At 43.7% G+C, this 17,207-nt stretch overlaps 1 protein-coding gene and 1 pseudogene across 1 annotated transcript; both read left to right on the forward strand.

Moving 5' to 3' along the window:
* Positions 1 to 366: 366 nt before the first annotated feature.
* Positions 367 to 1,308, forward strand: LOC142422979 (olfactory receptor 2AE1-like). The gene has a single exon (XM_075528179.1). The coding sequence runs from the start codon at positions 367 to 369 to the stop codon at positions 1,306 to 1,308; it is 942 nt and encodes a 313-aa protein (XP_075384294.1).
* A 13,241-nt stretch (positions 1,309 to 14,549) lies between these two features.
* LOC142422980 (gap junction gamma-3 protein pseudogene) lies at positions 14,550 to 15,389 on the forward strand (annotated as a pseudogene).
* The last annotated feature ends 1,818 nt before the right edge of the window (positions 15,390 to 17,207 follow it).

Raw genomic sequence — 17,207 nt, forward strand, 5'->3', positions numbered from 1 at the left:
ATAGCTAGAATTAGCCCACGAGTTTGGGAATCTGATACAACCTTGACAGATACAAAAAACCAAGAGAAGAGACTGTTTTTGTAGTTTAGCTTTTAATTGAGTCTAGATGTTCTGAAATTCCAGAGTTTGTGGGGTGAAAGAGTAAGTTTTCTCTTTCATTTTTTAAAGGTTACTTTAATGACCAAAGCTAATGAATAATTATTGAATAGAGACTGAATAAGAAGAAAAGAAACTCCACAAATTATTTCTCAGATTAAATAATTGATTAGATCAAATTTCTTAGGTTGTCAGGTGTGGTAATCCCATAAATTTTGATATCATAGTCTATATCAACTTTCTATTTCCCTAGGGATTAAGAAAGGAGAGATGTGGCTGAGGAATCACACTTCTTCCCTGGAAGACTTCATCCTTGAAGGGCTCTTTGATGACTCTCTCACCCACCTTTTCCTTTTCTCCTTGACGATGGTGGTTTTCCTCATTGCAGTGAGTGCCAACACCCTCACCATCCTCCTCATCTGTGCTGATGCTCGACTTCATACGCCAATGTACTTCTTGCTCAGCCAACTGTCCCTCATGGACCTGATGCATGTCTCCTCTACCATCCCCAAGATGGCGACCAACTACTTATCTGGCAAGAAGTCCATCTCCTTCGTGGGCTGTGCCACCCAGCACTTCCTCTATTTATCAGTGGGTGGTGCCGAGTGTCTCCTTCTGGCCCTCATGTCCTATGACCGCTATGTTGCCATCTGTCATCCACTGCACTATACTGTTCTCATGAGCAGAAAGTTGGCATTGATGATGGCTGTCATATCTTGGTTAGGAGCCTCTGTGAACTCTCTAATTCACACAGTGATTTTGATGCACTACCCTTTCTGTGAACCCCCCAAAATCTCCCATTTCTACTGTGAACTTCCAGCTGTTGTGAAGGTGATATGTGGAGACATCACTGTTTATGAAACCATACTGTACATCAGCACCATCCTTATTCTCCTCTTTCCCATCTCCCTGGTCTCTACGTCCTATGCCTTCATTGTCCACAGTGTGATTCAGATGCGTTCAGCTGGGAGCAAGAGAAATGCCTTTGCTACTTGTAGCTCTCACCTCACTGTTGTTTTCCTCTGGTTTGGTGCTGGTATATACTCATATATGAGGCCCAGGGCTCTGCGGACTCCATTGCAAGACAAGGTTGGCTCAGTGTTCTACAGCATCATCACTCCCACACTGAATCCTCTGATTTACACTCTCCGGAATAAGGATGTAGCTAAGGCCCTGAGGAAAGTGCTGGGGAGGGGAACTACCACCCCATGATGTAGAGTTGAGTGATATAAAACGTTTAACAGGAGAAAACTTCTAAGGCTCCAGAATGCTGGACACATCCTATAAGAGTGCAGAGTGCTCTTGTGGTTCGACCACTTAAATAGTATACAGTAGAGGCGTTGTACATTCTTAGAATAAGTTGGTAATACGAAACCCATTACTGGTTTAGGCATCCAGCCACCATGGAGCATGAAGACAGAGAGTACTTAAAAAATCTCTTCAAAATATGACCTTCTCTGTAAACAAGTGGCCATGTAGCTGAGAAGCAACAAAGCCCACATGGAAGAACCACACCTGCCTGTGTGATCATGAGGTGTCTTTGGGATCAAGTATCAGCCATAAAAGAACAAAAAATGATATATTGTGAATGAGGGGGACTGCGGAGTGGGAACCTGCTATAGTTTATTGTGCCAGCCTGGCTGATAAACAAAAGTAGGATTAATTGAAGGGCAGAGGGATAAATGGCTCGGTGAGCCTCACCTTGGTTGTTCTGTGCCTCAGTTTAAAGGGGTACACTACCTGTGGGATGCCTAGCCTGTGGACTGTGTCACTGTAAGTTGAGGTCCCTTTAAGCCCACACGATTGGAATGTTCATCTCTGGAGCTGGGGACTGACAGTTGATGACAGTTGGGGACCTGCCTTGCTGTTTGCTGCCTGGGTATATATAGCCCAGCTCTCTCTACAGAAGGGGACTGGCAACTGGCAGCTCTCAAGCCTTGAAGGACTGCTAGTGTCTCACTGCTTTATAATTTAACTGTTAATTTCTTGTATTATCTATCTCTATATAATTTAATGGCTTATTTCTTGAATTATGTATCTATCTTTATAAATATATTTATATATAATTACTAGCAATCTGGTTTGTCTCTCTAGAGAACCCTGTCCAATACAGACCCCAAAGTCCATCTGTAGGCAATTGGACATCCCATTACAGAAGGGTAGTGGGGAGGACCTGAGCAACTGGTGGTGCAGTATAGCACCGATGAAATACACAAATTTCCTCTAGTTCTTTAATGCTTCCCCTCTCCCCACTATCATGATCTCAAATCTATCTTACAAATCCAGCTAGACCAGATCATGTTCATTGGTACAGGTAAGAGCTGGAAGCAGAGGGTATCTGAGATTGATAAACTCCTCAGGAACAATAATGAGACTATAGCTATCAGGAGGGTAATGGGAAGGTGGGGAAGAAAAGGGGAACCAATTACAAGGATCTACATATAATCCCCTCCCTGGGTCATGGAAAACAGAAAAGTTGGTGAAGGGACACAATGGACAGTGTAAGATATGGGAAATAGTAACAATTTATAAATCGTCAAGGGTTCATGAGGGAGGAAGGAAGGGGAAAAATTAGGAGCTGATTTTAAAGGCTCAAGTAGAAAGCAAATGTTTTGAGAATCATGATGGCAACAAATGTACAAATGTGCTTAAAAAGAGATGTATTCTATGGTGAGGGCAAGAAATGTACAAATGTTTGTGACACAATGAATGTGTGTATGGATTGTGATAAGAGTTGTATGAGCCCCCAATAAAATGATTAAAAAAGGAAGAATTTTATGTCCCCCAATAAATTGATTAAGAAAATATGACACTCTTTTGTATTCTGCTAAAAGTATAGAGATAAAAGCCCTTATCATTATTATTTTAACCAATAAAATTGTACATAAAATATCACATTAGCGTTATTGCCATCAAATTGCTTCCTACTCACAGTGACTGTATCTACGACAGAATTTAACACAACCTGATACTCTCTCAGATTCAGAAATAATTGTTTTATTTGGGCCAATTGTTGCAGCCACTGTGTCAACCCATCCCCTTAATGGTCTTCCTCTTTTTAGATGACCCTCAAATTTTTATCAAACATGATGTCCTTCTCCAGGGACTGGCTTCTCCTGATCACATGTCAACGTTACATCAGATGAAGCCTCTCCATTGTTACTTGTAAGGACCCTTCTGACTGGACTTCCACCAAGACAGATTTGTCTGTTCTGCTGGCAGTCCACAGCACTTTCAATATGATTCTCCAACACCATGATTCCACTGCAGCAATTCTCCTGTGGTCTTCTTTCTTCATGGTTGCACTTTCACATGCATATGAGGCAATTGCAAATGCCATGGCTTGGGTCAGGGGCACCTTCATCCTCACAGCAACATTCTTGTCCTTCAACACTTTAAGGAGGTCTGTGCAGAAGATTTACCCCATGCAATGTGTCCTCTGATATATGGTTGCTGCCCCCATGATCATTGACTGTGGATCCAAGCGACATGCAATCCCTGAAAACTTCAACATTTTCTCTATCATGGTGAAATCTCTTGGTCTACTGAGAAGATTTTAATTTTCTTTACATTTCCTTACAATCCATCCTGAAGGTTGCAGTCAATTTTCATCAGCAAGTGCTTCTCCTTGTTTGCATCAAGCAATGTTGTATTCTCTGCGTCTTGAAGGTTGTTAATAAGCATTCGTCCAGATGTTGAGTTGTTCTTCATATAGTCGGGTTTCTTGGTTTATTTAGTCAGCACGAGTATCTCACTGATGTATAACCCTGATGACATTTTTTGGGTACTCAAGTATTATGGGAAGAAAGGGATTTGTTGGCAAGGGCTACTTTTTTTAAATTTTAAATAATTGCATTAGGGGCTCATACAATCCTTATCGCCATCCATACATACATCAATTGTGTAAAGCACATCTGTACATTCATTGCTCTCATCATTTTCAAAACATTTGCTCTCTGCCTAAGCCCCTAGCATTAGTTCCTCATTTCTCGCCTCCCTCCCCACTCCCTCCTTCCTCATGAACCCTTGATAATTTATAAATTATTATTTTGTCGTATCTTGCCCTGTTCGATATCTCCCTTCACCCACTTTTCTGTTGTCTATCCCCTAGGGTGGAGGTCACCTATAGATCCTTGTCATGGCTCCCCCTTTCAAACACACCTTCCCTCTACCCTCCCAGTATCACCACTCACACCACTGGTCCTGAAGCAATCATCTGCCCTGGATTCCTTGCATTCCCTGTTGTTATCTGTTCCAGTGTACATTCTCTGGTTTAGCCTGGTTTGTAAGGTAGAATTGGGATCATGATAGTGGGGGAGGAGGAAGCATTTAGGAACCAGAGGAAAGTTGTATGTTTCATCGTTGCTACAATGCACCCTGACTGGCTCGTCTCCTCCCTGAGAAGCTTTGGTAAGGGGATGTGCAGTGGCCTACCAATGGGCTTTGGATCTCCTCTCTACGCACCCTCTCCCTTCATTCACTATGATAAGATTTTTTGTTCTGATGATCCCTGGCCTGGCCACCATCAGCTTTCTTTGCCACATTTGGTTATGCACCCATTTGTCTTCAGCGATCGTATCTGTCATTGTACCAGTACTATGTGATTTTGACAACTGTGGTTGTATAGTATGTGCTAAAGTCAGGTAAAGCAAGCCCTTTCACTGTGCCCTTCTTCTTGAGGGGTTCTCTGCTAATTCTGGGCTTCTTCTCTCTCCATATGAGGATTGTAATCAGTTTTTCCATTTCTTTGAAGAAATATGAGGGTAACTGTATCCGAATTGCATGAAATTTATATAGTACCTTTGGCAGAACTGACATCTTGACTATATCGAGTCTTACAATCCACGAGCATGGAATAGTCTTCCATTTGTTTAGATCGCTCTTGGTTTCTTGTAATAGTGTTCTGTAGTTTTCCCCATATAGATCTTTTGTTCTTTTAGTCAGGTATATCCCTAGATATTTCAATTTGTGTTTGGCTATTGTGAAGGGTACGACTTTTTTAATCTCCTCTTCTGTGGGCTTATCCAATGTGTATAACAGTCCGATGGACTTTTGTTTGTTGATCTTGTATCCTGACACTCTACCAAACTCCTTTATTGCTCCTAGTACTCCCCTTGTCGAGCTCTTGGGATTTTCCATACATAAAATCATATCATCTGCAAATAATGATAGTTTCACATCTTCCTTCACCCAACGATTACCTTTGATGTCTTGTCTTTGCTTTATGCTGTTAGCTAAAATCTCCAGCACAATATTAAATAAGAGTGGGGCCAAGGGGCATCCTTTTCTGGTCTCCTTTTTCAATGGGATAGTGTTAGTCTTTTCTCCATTGACTACGATGTTGGCTGTTGGTTTTTCATATATAGCTTGTATTGTTGAGGAATTTTCCTTCCATTCTTATCTTCTCAAGTGTCTTAAACAGAAATTGGTGTTGGATGTTGTCGAATGTTTTTTCTGCATCTATGGATATTATCATGTGGTTCTTGTGGTTTTTCATGTCATAATGAAAAATAATACTAATGGTCTTTAATATGTTGAGCCATCCCTGTATCCCTCGTGTGAATCCCACTTGGTGATGATGAATTATTTGTTCTGTATACATTAGTATTCTGTTGGCTAGTATTTTGTTATGGATTTTTTCCTTGATGTTCATTAGGGAGATTGGTCTGTAGTTCTTGTTTCTGGTGGGATCCTTGCCCGGTTTTGATATCATAATTATACAAGCTTCATAGAAGGATTTCGGGAGCTTGTCATCTTTTTCTATGTACTGGAAGATTTTGTGTAGGATTGGTGCTAGTTCTTCCCTAAATGCTTGGTAGAATTTTCCATTGTAGCCATCTGGCTCAGGGATTCTTTTGTTGCTAATCCCTTGATAACCCTGTCCATTTCTTCTCTTTCTATGGGTCTGTTGAGATTCTTGACGTCCATCGAGGATAGTTTAGGGAGGGATTGTTTTTCCAATAATTTGTCCATGTCTTCCAAATTTTTTAATTCATTGGAGTACAATCCTTCATAATGCTGTGTAATTATACTTCTGATTTCATTAGGTTCTGTTGTAATGTCCTCCCTTTCATCCCTTATTCTTTTTTTTTTGTTTTTAATTTTAACAATTTATTAGGGGCTCATAAAATTCTTATCACAGTTCATACATATACATACATCAATTGTATAAAGCACATCTGTACAGTCCCTGCCCTAATCATTTTTTTCTCCTCTTTTCTTTTTTTACATTTTATTAGGGACCCATACAACTCTTATCACCATCCATACATATACATACATCAATTGTATAAAGCACATCCATGCATTCCCTGCCCCAATCATTCTCAAAGCATTTGCTCTCCACTTAAGCCCCTTGCATCAGGTCCTCTTTTTTTTCCCCTCCCTCCCCTTTCCCCGCTCCCTCATGTGCCCTTGGTAATTTATACCTCGTTATTTTGTCATATCTTGCCCTATCCGGAGTCTCCCTTCCCCCCTTCTCTGCTGTCCCTCTCCCAGGGAAGAGGTCACATGTGGATCCTTGTAATCAGTTCCCCCCTTCCAACCCACTCACCCTCCACTCTCCCAGCATTGCCCCTCACACCCTTGGTCCTGAAGGTATCATCCACCCTGTATTCCCTGTACCTCCAGCCCTCATATGTACCAGTGTACAGCCTCTGCCCTATCCAGTCCTGCAAGGTAGAATTCGGATCATGGTAGTTGGGGGGAGGAAGCATCCAGGATCTGGGGGAAAGCTGTGTTCTTCATCGGTACTACCTCGCACCCTAATTAACCCATCTCCTCTCCTAAACCCCTCTATGAGGGGATCTCCATTGGCCGACACTTGGGCCTTGGGTCTCCACTCTGCACTTCCCCCTTCATTTAATATGGTATATATATACATATACACATATATACACATATATACACACACTTATATCGTTGTTTTTTTTGCATGATGCCTTATACCTGGTCCCTTGGCACCTCGTGATCGCACTGGCCGGTGTGCTTCTTCCATGTGGGCTTTTTTGCTTCTGAGCTAGATGGCCGCTTGTTCACCTTCAAGCCTTTAAGACCCCAGACACTATCTCTTTTGATAGCCGGGCACCATCAGCTTTCTTCACCACATTTGCTTATGCACCCATTTGTCTTCAGCGATCCTGTCATGGAGGTGTGCAGTCAATGATATGATTTTTTGTTCTTTGATGCCTGGTAACTGATCCCTTTGGGACCACTCGATCACACAGGCTGGTGTGTTCTTCCATGTGGACTTTGTTGCTTCTGAGCTAGATGGCCGCTTGTTTATCTTCAAGCCTTTAAGACCCCAGTCACTATCTCTTTTGATAGCCGGGCACCATCAGCTTTCTTCACCACATTTACTTGTTCACCCACTTTGGCTCCAGCCGTTGTGTCGGGAGAGTGAGCATCATAGAGTTCCAATTTAATAAAAGAAGGTATTCATGCATTGAAAGAGTGTTTGAGTAGAGGCCCAAGGTCCTTCCGCCACCTTAATACTTGACCTATAAATATAGACACATAGATCTATTTCCCCATCTTCCTATATATATTTGCATGTACATGTCTTTGTCTAGACCTCCATGAATGCCCTTTGACTCCTAGCTCTTTCCTCCATCTCCCTTGACTTTCCTCCTGCCCTACTACCATGCTTCATTGCTACCTGGGCTAGAGTATACCTCTTCTCTAAGCAACCTTACCCTTGATCATTTCCCACCAGGCCTGCCACTCCCCCTTCTCTACCATTTGGGGTCCCATGTTTTTCCCTTGTCCCTGGGTTTGTTAACACCACTTCCTTACCCCCCTACCCCCCTACCCCAAGTCCCCCCGGAACTGTCGGTCCCGTTGTTTTTCCTCCAGATAGTTCATCCAGCCTGTCCTATTCAGACAGACCTGTGGAGTCACTAACATGCACGAAAACAAGACAGAGGAAAACAAAGCAACAGTATACAACCAGACAACAAAACAACAAGAACAAACCACTGACAAAGAACAGAACAAAACAGTTCACAAGAGAAAAGCTTGTAGTTAGTTCGGGGATCGTTTGCTGGCCCTTAGGAGCGTTTCCTCCTTTCTTTGGTTAGGTTTGCCAGCGGTCTGTAGATTCTGTTTATCCTTTCAAAGAACCAACTCTTAGCAGCCTTAATTTTTCCCATAGTTTTCTTATTTTACCTCTCTGTAATCTCAGTCCAGATTTTTATAATTTCTTTTCTTTTGCTATTCCTAGGATTGTCCTACTGACTCTGCTCTAGTTGTTGTAAATTTTGTGCCAGCATATGAATCATGAGTCTCTCTTCCTTTCTCAGGTGTGCATGTATTGCTATGAAACTTTCTCTGATAACTGCCTTTGCTTTGTCCCATAAGTTTTGGTACATAGTGTGCTCATTCTCATTGGTTTCTAGAAATTTCCTAATTTCATCTCTGATCTGTGCTAATATGCACTCCTTTTGCAGTAGAGAGTTATTCATCCTCCCATTGTTTGCTCTTGTTTTCTTTGTCTTCCTTTTGTTGATTTTTAGTCTTATGGCACAGTGGTCAGAAAGGGAGGTCTGTATGATATCAATGTGTTTAAATTTATATAGATTCACCTTATGCTGTGCATGTGGTCTATCTTCAAATATGTGCCATGTGAGCTTGAGAAGAATGTGATTTTTTTGCATTTGGATGAAAAGCTCTGTAAATATCTCAGGTCAAATTGTCAAATTGTAGTGTTTAGATCTCTCGCCTCCTTGATGAGTTTCTTTTCCTGTGATCTCTCTTTCTCAGAGAGTGGTATATTGAAGTCACCCACTATAATTGTTGAGGCTGTGATTTCTTTTTTTCATCTTTTGGAATGTTTGGTTGACGCATCCAGCGGGTCTCTCATTCAGGGAATATATGTTTATAAAGCTTAGTGGTTCTTTGTCTACCATTCCCTTGAGCATTATATAGTGTCCCTCATATCTCTTTTTATGATTTGTTTAGAGGTCAATTTTTTCTGAGATTAGGATCGCAACCGCTGCTTCTTTTGAATTGCTGTTTGCTTGGTATAGCTTTCTCTAGCCTTTGATTCTCAGCCTAGTTTTTGTCTGTAGCCTTGAGATATGTCTCCTGTAGGTAGCAGATTGATGGGTTAGGTTTTCCAAGCCAGTCTGATAGTCTCAGTCTTTTAATGCCTGAGTTCAGGCTATTGGTATTCAGGGCTATTATCTCCATCTGCAGACTTCGCGATGTCATCGTATACGTTTTGTGTTTGGTATTTTCCTACTTTCTTTTCTCATTAGTGTGTTGCACATGTGTGTGTGTATCATTTTTGACTTCTTTCCATCCTTAAGCCCACAGGGAACCTTGTGGGCAAAGTTGTTCATCTACCACCGATAATCCCCTACTCTGTCTTATAAAGTCTCTACAAGTCGAAATTGACGTCAGGGACACAGTCACAAGGCTGAGGGGAATGAAAAGGGGAGGGAGAAGAAGTGAGTGGTGGCAAGAGGCTGGACCTCCAATGAAATGGGATTCTGCTTTGCTCCAGCTTGAGGATCCTTCTGTTTCTGCTCAAGGTTTCCAGGTGAATGTGTGGACAGAGTGTAGCTGAGGCGGCACAGGATCTGGGGAGAGCCAGGGGGTTGCTCTGGGCTGTACAGAGTGCTTTGAAAACCTTCATGTATACACGAATCGCCTGGAGCTATTACTAAAATTTACATATGGCTTAATTAGTCCAGCATCCTTGGTAGTATAATGGTTACTAGTTGGGCTGCTAACCATAAGGTCAGCAGTTCAAAACCAGCAGCTGCACCATAGGCGAAAGATGAGGCTTTTTACGCCTGTAAAGAGTGGCAGTCTTGGCAACCACAGGGCCAGTTCTAAGCTGCCCTTCAGTGTTGTATGAATTGGAATCCACTGGATGGCAACAGCGAGTGATTGGTTTGGGAGTTTTGTGTTAGTCTAGAATGTGCTTCAAAATTCTGCATCCCTGCTTACACCAGTGCTGCTGGTTCACAAACAACACTTGGAGTAAAAGTCTCTAGAATGTTCTCCATGTGATATGGGTGGGTGTAGAGCTACGAATCTGAGTCTAGCCCTGTTGTGTCCTCCTTCACTGGACATTTCCTCCATCACACCTTAAGTCTTTGACGTGGATTCTGTAACCAATGGACTCTTGATATTTCCTAACATAAGCCCCTCCAACTAAACAAAAACTAGGATCTGCTTAGAGGAACTTGGATCAAGGTCTCATTGGGCTGCCAACCACAGGCTGGCCGGTGGGTTAGTCCCACCAGCCCCTCCATGGGAGAAAGATGAGGTCTTTTGCTCCTTAGAAGACTTGCAGCTTCAGAGACCCACAGGGGCAGATCGACTCTGTGAGTCGGAATGGACTCAATGGCAGTGAGTTTGGAGGTTTGGGCTTGCACCAAAATGAGATGAAATCTACCAAATTCACATTGCTCCCTCTCTAGAGTAGCCCAGATCCTCGGGCCAGGGTTTCTTAGAGTTCCAGGCCACTAGGCACCCTCACAAATGGAGCTGGGCTATAGAGGATGTGTCCCAGCATAAGGGAGACGGATGGGACCAATGATCTTGACCCCACCAAGAGGGAGGCTAGAAAATCCCTTTGAGAAGATCTGCTAAAGACATCATGATTTACAGAGACAGTGATTGAGGTCAAGGTGGACAAGTGATGGGCTAGTGCCGTGCTAATGCAGTGCCTCTCAGTGGAAGTGGATCTGCCCACTGGGGAGCATACAGCAATGGCTGCAGGCATTTGGGGTTGTCACAGTGGAGGGAGGCATGCTACTGACATCTAGTGGGGAGCCAGAACAATGCCCTGCTTTCTGGAGTTTGAGACACTTGGGGGCTATGGGATAGAATGTCGTCAGCGTTGACATATGGTCTTTCCTTGAGTTTCTGTTGGTGTTCTTCCCCAAAGGTTTTATTCAAACATCCATTGAGAGAATACTCACCAGAATTTCCTGAAGTGCTTTCTCAGCTGATAAATAGGTAGTGATTAAAAAAAAAAAGATTGTCTTACTTTTCAAATTAGAAAACATGGATACATTTGTACCCACATATATTTACCTCTCTCATGATTTTTGATGACTCAATCTTCCTCTGGGTTCTTGAAGAGTTTCCTAAGTGGGTTTTTCTGGATCCCAATTTGATTTTCCTCAGAATCAGTTCTACTGTCTCAAGGTAGGCTTTAATTCTGCTGTTGACCATATTACTGTGTTTAGTAGGTTTGTACATTAACCAAAAAGGCATTTACAATTGTAAGAATGAGTGGGTGATGATGTATAATTTAACCATGAGTGCAATTTTATATCTTTCTGGGGTCAGAGCGAGAACTTCTAAAAATGTGAACCCATTTTTAAAGAAAATAATTTTCAAAGGTCAATTCTTCCTCCTAAATCTTCACAATCCAAAATGAAGTTGGAAATAATTTGAGGGCTGTGAAGAGGGTCCTTGGGTGACTCTTATGCCTCAAAACACACTTTTCTCATAGTCGTGGACAGCAACACATTTCTCTGATCATCTCAGATCTTTAGGATGGGTCCACTGGACCCGTTCTAAGCAGAGACTAGTCCCTTGAAAAGTACATCATGCTTGGTAAAGTAGAGAGGAGGCAAAAAAGAGGAAGACCACGCTCAAGATGGATGGACACAGTGGCTGTAACAATGGGCTCTGACTTGAAGCAATGAATGTTGCTGAGAGTGCAGGATCAGGCAGTGTTTTCCTCTGTTGTACTCAGGGGCCCAGTGAGTTGGAACTGACTCAATGACACCCAACAACAACAACAACTGCTGCAAAAAGAACAGAACCATCCTTTGGAAGCATCTCAGCCCAATCCCTTCACACCGCGTAGAATTGACCATTCTTCCTAAGCTTTGGGAGATGGTCTGTTCTCATCTGTACTTCACCGCACTTCTGTGAGCTGTGGCTGAGTCTGCATACAGCTCCTGTGCTTGAGTCCACCCCTGGCTGCAGCCGTTTATCAACCCACCTCATTAGCACCCACACACACTGCTGTGTGCCTCCTTCGGGATGTTATCATTGGAAGATGATACAAGACAGACAAGGCAATGTCCCTATTTTTGGGGAGGTTAACTTAAGAAGTCAGCTGACTACTCAGTAGGATAAAAAGGGAGACACCCGAGTGTATTCACATCCACAGGGGAAACAGTTTGGGAACCAAAGCCTGGAGGAAGCAGGAAAGGAGACTTGCACAAAGACCCAGAAGGGGCAGGTGTAGGGACGTCTCTTTCTCTGAGATGCTAGAGACAGACATGTCAGGATGAACAGAGTAGTAGCTGAGGGTTTCATGTCAAAGAACTTCCATTTCTGCTGTGTAACAAGAGGTGTGCTTAGCCTTTTGAAGAAGAGAGGAACCAGCTCTGGACAGTGTGAAATAGCTGCTGGCAATTGAGGACAGTGGTTGATTGTGACAAAATTATGGTTGAATGGTCTTTTGACTGGGGCATGAGAGATTTCTGAAATCTGCTCCTGCTTATCTCTCCCACTGAGGGAGAGAAATACCCAAGAGCAATCCCCCACACTCCGGGACAGAACTGATGCTGTGGGTTTCCTAGACGGTAACTCTTTATGGGACCGAAAGGCCACATCGCTCTCCCTCAGAGCAGCTGGTGGATTTGAACTGTTGACCTGTGGTTACCAGCCCAACATATCACCCACTATGCTAACAGCAAAGGAAAGCAAGATTTGAATTTTTATATAGTCATTCTGAGGTTGGTCCCAAACACATTGCACTTAACTCTGCTAAACTCTTTGGAGAGGGGGAAACCTCCCCTGCAAACAAAAGTAAAAAAAGGAGCCCTGGGGGCATCCTGGGTTATATCCTGGGCTGCTAACCACAGGCTCAGCAGTTGGACCCCCCAGGCCCTCTACAGGAGAACGATGAGGCTTGTGGGGCAGTTGTAGAATTTAACTGACTGACTTTTCTGTTAACAAGCCAATGCTTACCCCATAATGCCACCAGGGATCCTTAAGATATGTAATAGTTAAACACATTAGAAGCGCAATTAAATATGAGATATTACATAAAACGTCCTTTAACAAATTTCTTCAAAAAATATGCAAGGAACACCTTATAGTAAAAAGAGAAAACGACATGATCTATATTTTAAAAACGATGTCAAGCATGTAAATAGTACTTGTTTGTCATAAAAATTCATGTATGAGACAGCTGCTAGCACAATGGGTTATATTCAAATGCATATGCTTACTCATTAAAGCCTGAAACAAAGATGGATGGAAGAATAAGCAAAAGAGAAAGAAAGTAAGATGTGCAGTCTCAGAACTCAAAGGTCAGTTCTACTCTGTCCTGTGGGGTCGCTATGAGTTCAAGTTGGCTTGATGGCAGTGGGTGTGTGTTGTCACACTCTACGGAAGGAGCCCTGAAGGGGCAATGGTTAAGTACTTGGCTGTTCATGGTTGATGGTTTGAACCCACCAGCGGGTCCACAGGAGCAACCCCCCTGGCAATCTGCTCCTGTAAAGGCGAGAGCCCAGGAGACACTATCGATCGGGTCTAATCTGTTGGAAAGGGTGCCTATACATGGAGATCAACTCAACCGCACCAAACAATAACCATAACAGAACTCGGTTGGGGCTCCTTCAAGACCGGCATCCCCTCCCCACCCAATGTGGTTTGGTATAAAGAGCACCAGACGAAGAAGCTGTAGACTCACTCATTTACTTTCTCTATCACCCCCTCTCAGGTGCCTAAACTTAGGGCATTTTAGTCTTATCACTGTGATGGGTCTTGCCAACATACCTGTGAACACCTGAAGGGATGGTCCAGGAGAACAGGAAGACTGTAGAGGAATGTACATCACACACACACATACCACACATACACACGCACAACACACACGCACACAATGTCAACACTGATTTGGTTCAGTTGAAGCCCTACATCTAGCTGTCATTACCTGAACTAGTAATGATTTTGATCCGTAAAAAAAAAAAGGAGAGAGATGAGTAACCAACATAACACTCTGATCTCTTACCATTCAGCTTTTGGTCCAGGGAAGAAACAAAAAATTAAACTCACTGCCTCCAAGTCCATTCTGAAGCCAAGTCTCTTTTCTGTGGAGCGGCTGGTGGCTTTGAACTGCTGATCTTGTGGTCAGTAGCCCAACATGCAACCAGTATGTCACTAAGAAGTGGGGAGAAAAGTGAGAGACAAAGGCAGTCTCTGGTGAACACATGGGCTGCATTTCTTTTCATGCTAGCCCTTCAGAAGGGGAAGAAGAGAGCTACATCCACAGGCACTCACATGTTCTTTTATAGAAATGATTCCAGTCATTAGCAAATCGGTGCAATTTGGTGTTTGACCAGCTAAATCCTTGGGGAGAAAGACAAAATCCATCCTTGAATTAAAGGTAAAGAGGTGGCCTGAAGATTCCTCTAAGGGACACTGAGCAACATACCTACAACGGTCACCTTTCCCTGTTCCACAGGAAGATGTGTGGCCGGTACTTGTGGCAGCTGTTGGCTGAAGAGAGCCGACACTCTGTCCCAGTGGGCCAACTCCTGCTTCTGGTGCTCCTTGGGGTCCACCTCTTGCTCTTGGCTGCCACTGGGACCGGGGTCTATGGGGATGAGCAGAGTGAATTTGTATGCAACACCCAGCAACCTGATTGCAAAACTGCCTGCTATGATCCATTCCACCTCCTCCCTCCACTGTGCTTCTGGACCCTCCAGGTCACCATGGTGGCTGTGCCCAGCATCCTGTACATGGGGTTCACCCTGTATCATGTGATATGGCATTAGGAAGAATCGGGAAAGGTGAAAGAGGAGGTGTCCCTGGTCCCAGAGGGTGTGAACAGCACAGATACCATGGGTCTGAGGAGTTCTAGGCTGCTCTGGGCTTATGTGGCACAGATCGGGGTTCGACTGGTCCTTGAGGGGGTGGCCCTGGGTGGTCAGTACTATCTGTATGGGTTCAAGATGCCCAGTTCCTTTGCGTGCCGTAGAGATCCTTGCCTTGGGAGTATAAGCTGCAATCTGTCTCGGCCCTCGGAGAAGACCATCTTTCTAAAGCTCATGTTTGGGGTCAGTGCGCTCTGCCTCTCGTTTACCCTTTTGGAACTTGTATTTCTGTGTTTGGGGAGGCTCTGGAGGGCCCAGAAGAGCAAATCTTCAAACAAGGGCCTGACGTCAGAGAGCAGCAGAAGACACAAGGAAGCAAGTGGTCACTTCCCAGCGGTGGAGACGCAACCGCGATCTCAGGAAGCAGGTAAAAAAAGCAGGGGTGCTGACGACCCTCTTTCCCCCTTCTCTGTTGGAATGCTCTCCTCCTAGGGAAGATCCCGTACCCTTCCGGGGACAACCACTGCACATGTTACAAGTAGAAAGGCCGGTTCTAGACAAATGTGTTCTGGCCCTACTCCCACCCTCTCCCGTGTCGCTTCAAGGTTGCCTTCCAACAAACCAAGACTGGAGTACTTCTTGAGTTGGACATTCCAAGTATTATCTATACCATCTACTTTCCTCCCACATCTCCTACCCCCCTTTTTAGATTTATGGCGACTTAGAAGTCTAGATTATGCTTGATTTTCTACCTTACAGTGTTATGATGTCACCTGGCTCACCTCTGAAGATAACCCTATGAATGGATCTTCTGCCAACATTAGTGGGTGGGGCTTTACATGCAAGACAAGTTCGAGGCTGTGGAAGGACGTTTAAAGGCCACGGTGTTCCCGCATTGTTTGAGGGATTGCCCTGGATGCCCCTGATTGTGCCTTCCCACCACAATTCTCTGAGGCCACCATGACAAAAATCTCTGTTGACAGCCAGAAGATGTCTCAAGTACAATCGTGCCTCCCCACACCCTGCTCAGCAAGTGCTAACTATTGCCTTTGTCCTTCTTCAGTACTAAGTACTGACATTGACCTTCCTGAGTACTAAGTACTGCCATTGGCCTTCTTTAATACTAAGTACTGCCACTGGCCTTCTTGAGTACTAAGTAGTGACATTGGCCTTCTTGAAGTACTGCCATTGACCTTCTTGAGTACTAAGTACATCCACTGGCCTTCTTGAGTACTAACTACTGCCATTAGCCTTCTTGAGTATTAATATTGCCATTAGCCTTCTTTAGTAATAAGTATTTCCATTGGCCTTCTTGAGTACTAACTACTGCCATTGGTCTTCTTGAGTTTTAACTACTGCCATTGATCTTCTTGAGTTCTAACTACTGCCATTGGCATCCTTGTTTTTAAGGCAAGGGTCTTTCTTGTCTCGGTGACCCATCTCTTTACTGTTCATCCACACTCTCCGCTCCTCCCAAGGTCAATGGCCTGTAACCCATGAATGCTCCTACCTCAGCTACCTCTGGTCCAACCAACCAAGAACTCCAGGTCTATACAACCAAATTTCCTTTACTATTTAGATGAGATTGATTGAAACACATAGTCACATCCTTTGGGAAGATTACCCTGATTCCAGAGCTTAAATACATTTGACCACTGACAGCTATCCTTTCTGCTGAGTTCTCATTCTTTGCCTTTTGCTGTCAAGCTGTTCGAGTCTCTCCAACACAGCAGCAACTCAAAACAAACTTCCTGCCTTGAGTTGATTTTGACTCATAGTGACCCTCTAGGACAGGGTAGAACTGCTCCTGAGGGTTTCGCAGACTGTAACTCTTTAGGGGAGTAGAAAGCCACCTCCTCTTTCTCCAGTGGATTTGAAAGCTGGTTTCAAACTGCTGACCTTGAGGTTAGAGTGCAGCAAGAACCCCACTATGCCATTAGCTCATACTATTAAGGAGTGGACAGTGGACTTTATCGCACTGATTCAGGGGTAACAGCAAACGATGTTTGCATCACAGTATGATTCAGCACATCATTCCCATTTGAATATTAGCCTTTTCTTCTCTTGAGTCTCTCCTAGCTGTTTCTGCCCAAGAGTGCTCCAATCTCTCACTGGATTGCCTCACCTTCTGTTTCTCCTTCTGTTCCTATCAAATTCTTCATAAAGAGCAGTTATCTACTTCTGATTTACTTTCAGAATCTGAGATTATCCCCACGTGAGTTAGGAAGTCTCCTTTCTGAGGCAAGACATTCGGGTCACCAAGGAACACTTTGCCAAGTACTAATAAAATAAAATCTTTCTTTCTGCACC

Source organism: Tenrec ecaudatus, chromosome 12 (genome assembly GCF_050624435.1).
Source record: "Tenrec ecaudatus isolate mTenEca1 chromosome 12, mTenEca1.hap1, whole genome shotgun sequence".
Taxonomy (NCBI): Eukaryota; Metazoa; Chordata; class Mammalia; order Afrosoricida; family Tenrecidae; genus Tenrec; species Tenrec ecaudatus.

What these genes read in the sequence shown, in the direction of transcription:
- LOC142422979 (XM_075528179.1), top strand. Translation starts at nt 367, where the DNA reads ATGTGGCTGAGGAATCACACTTCTTCCCTGGAAGACTTCATCCTTGAA.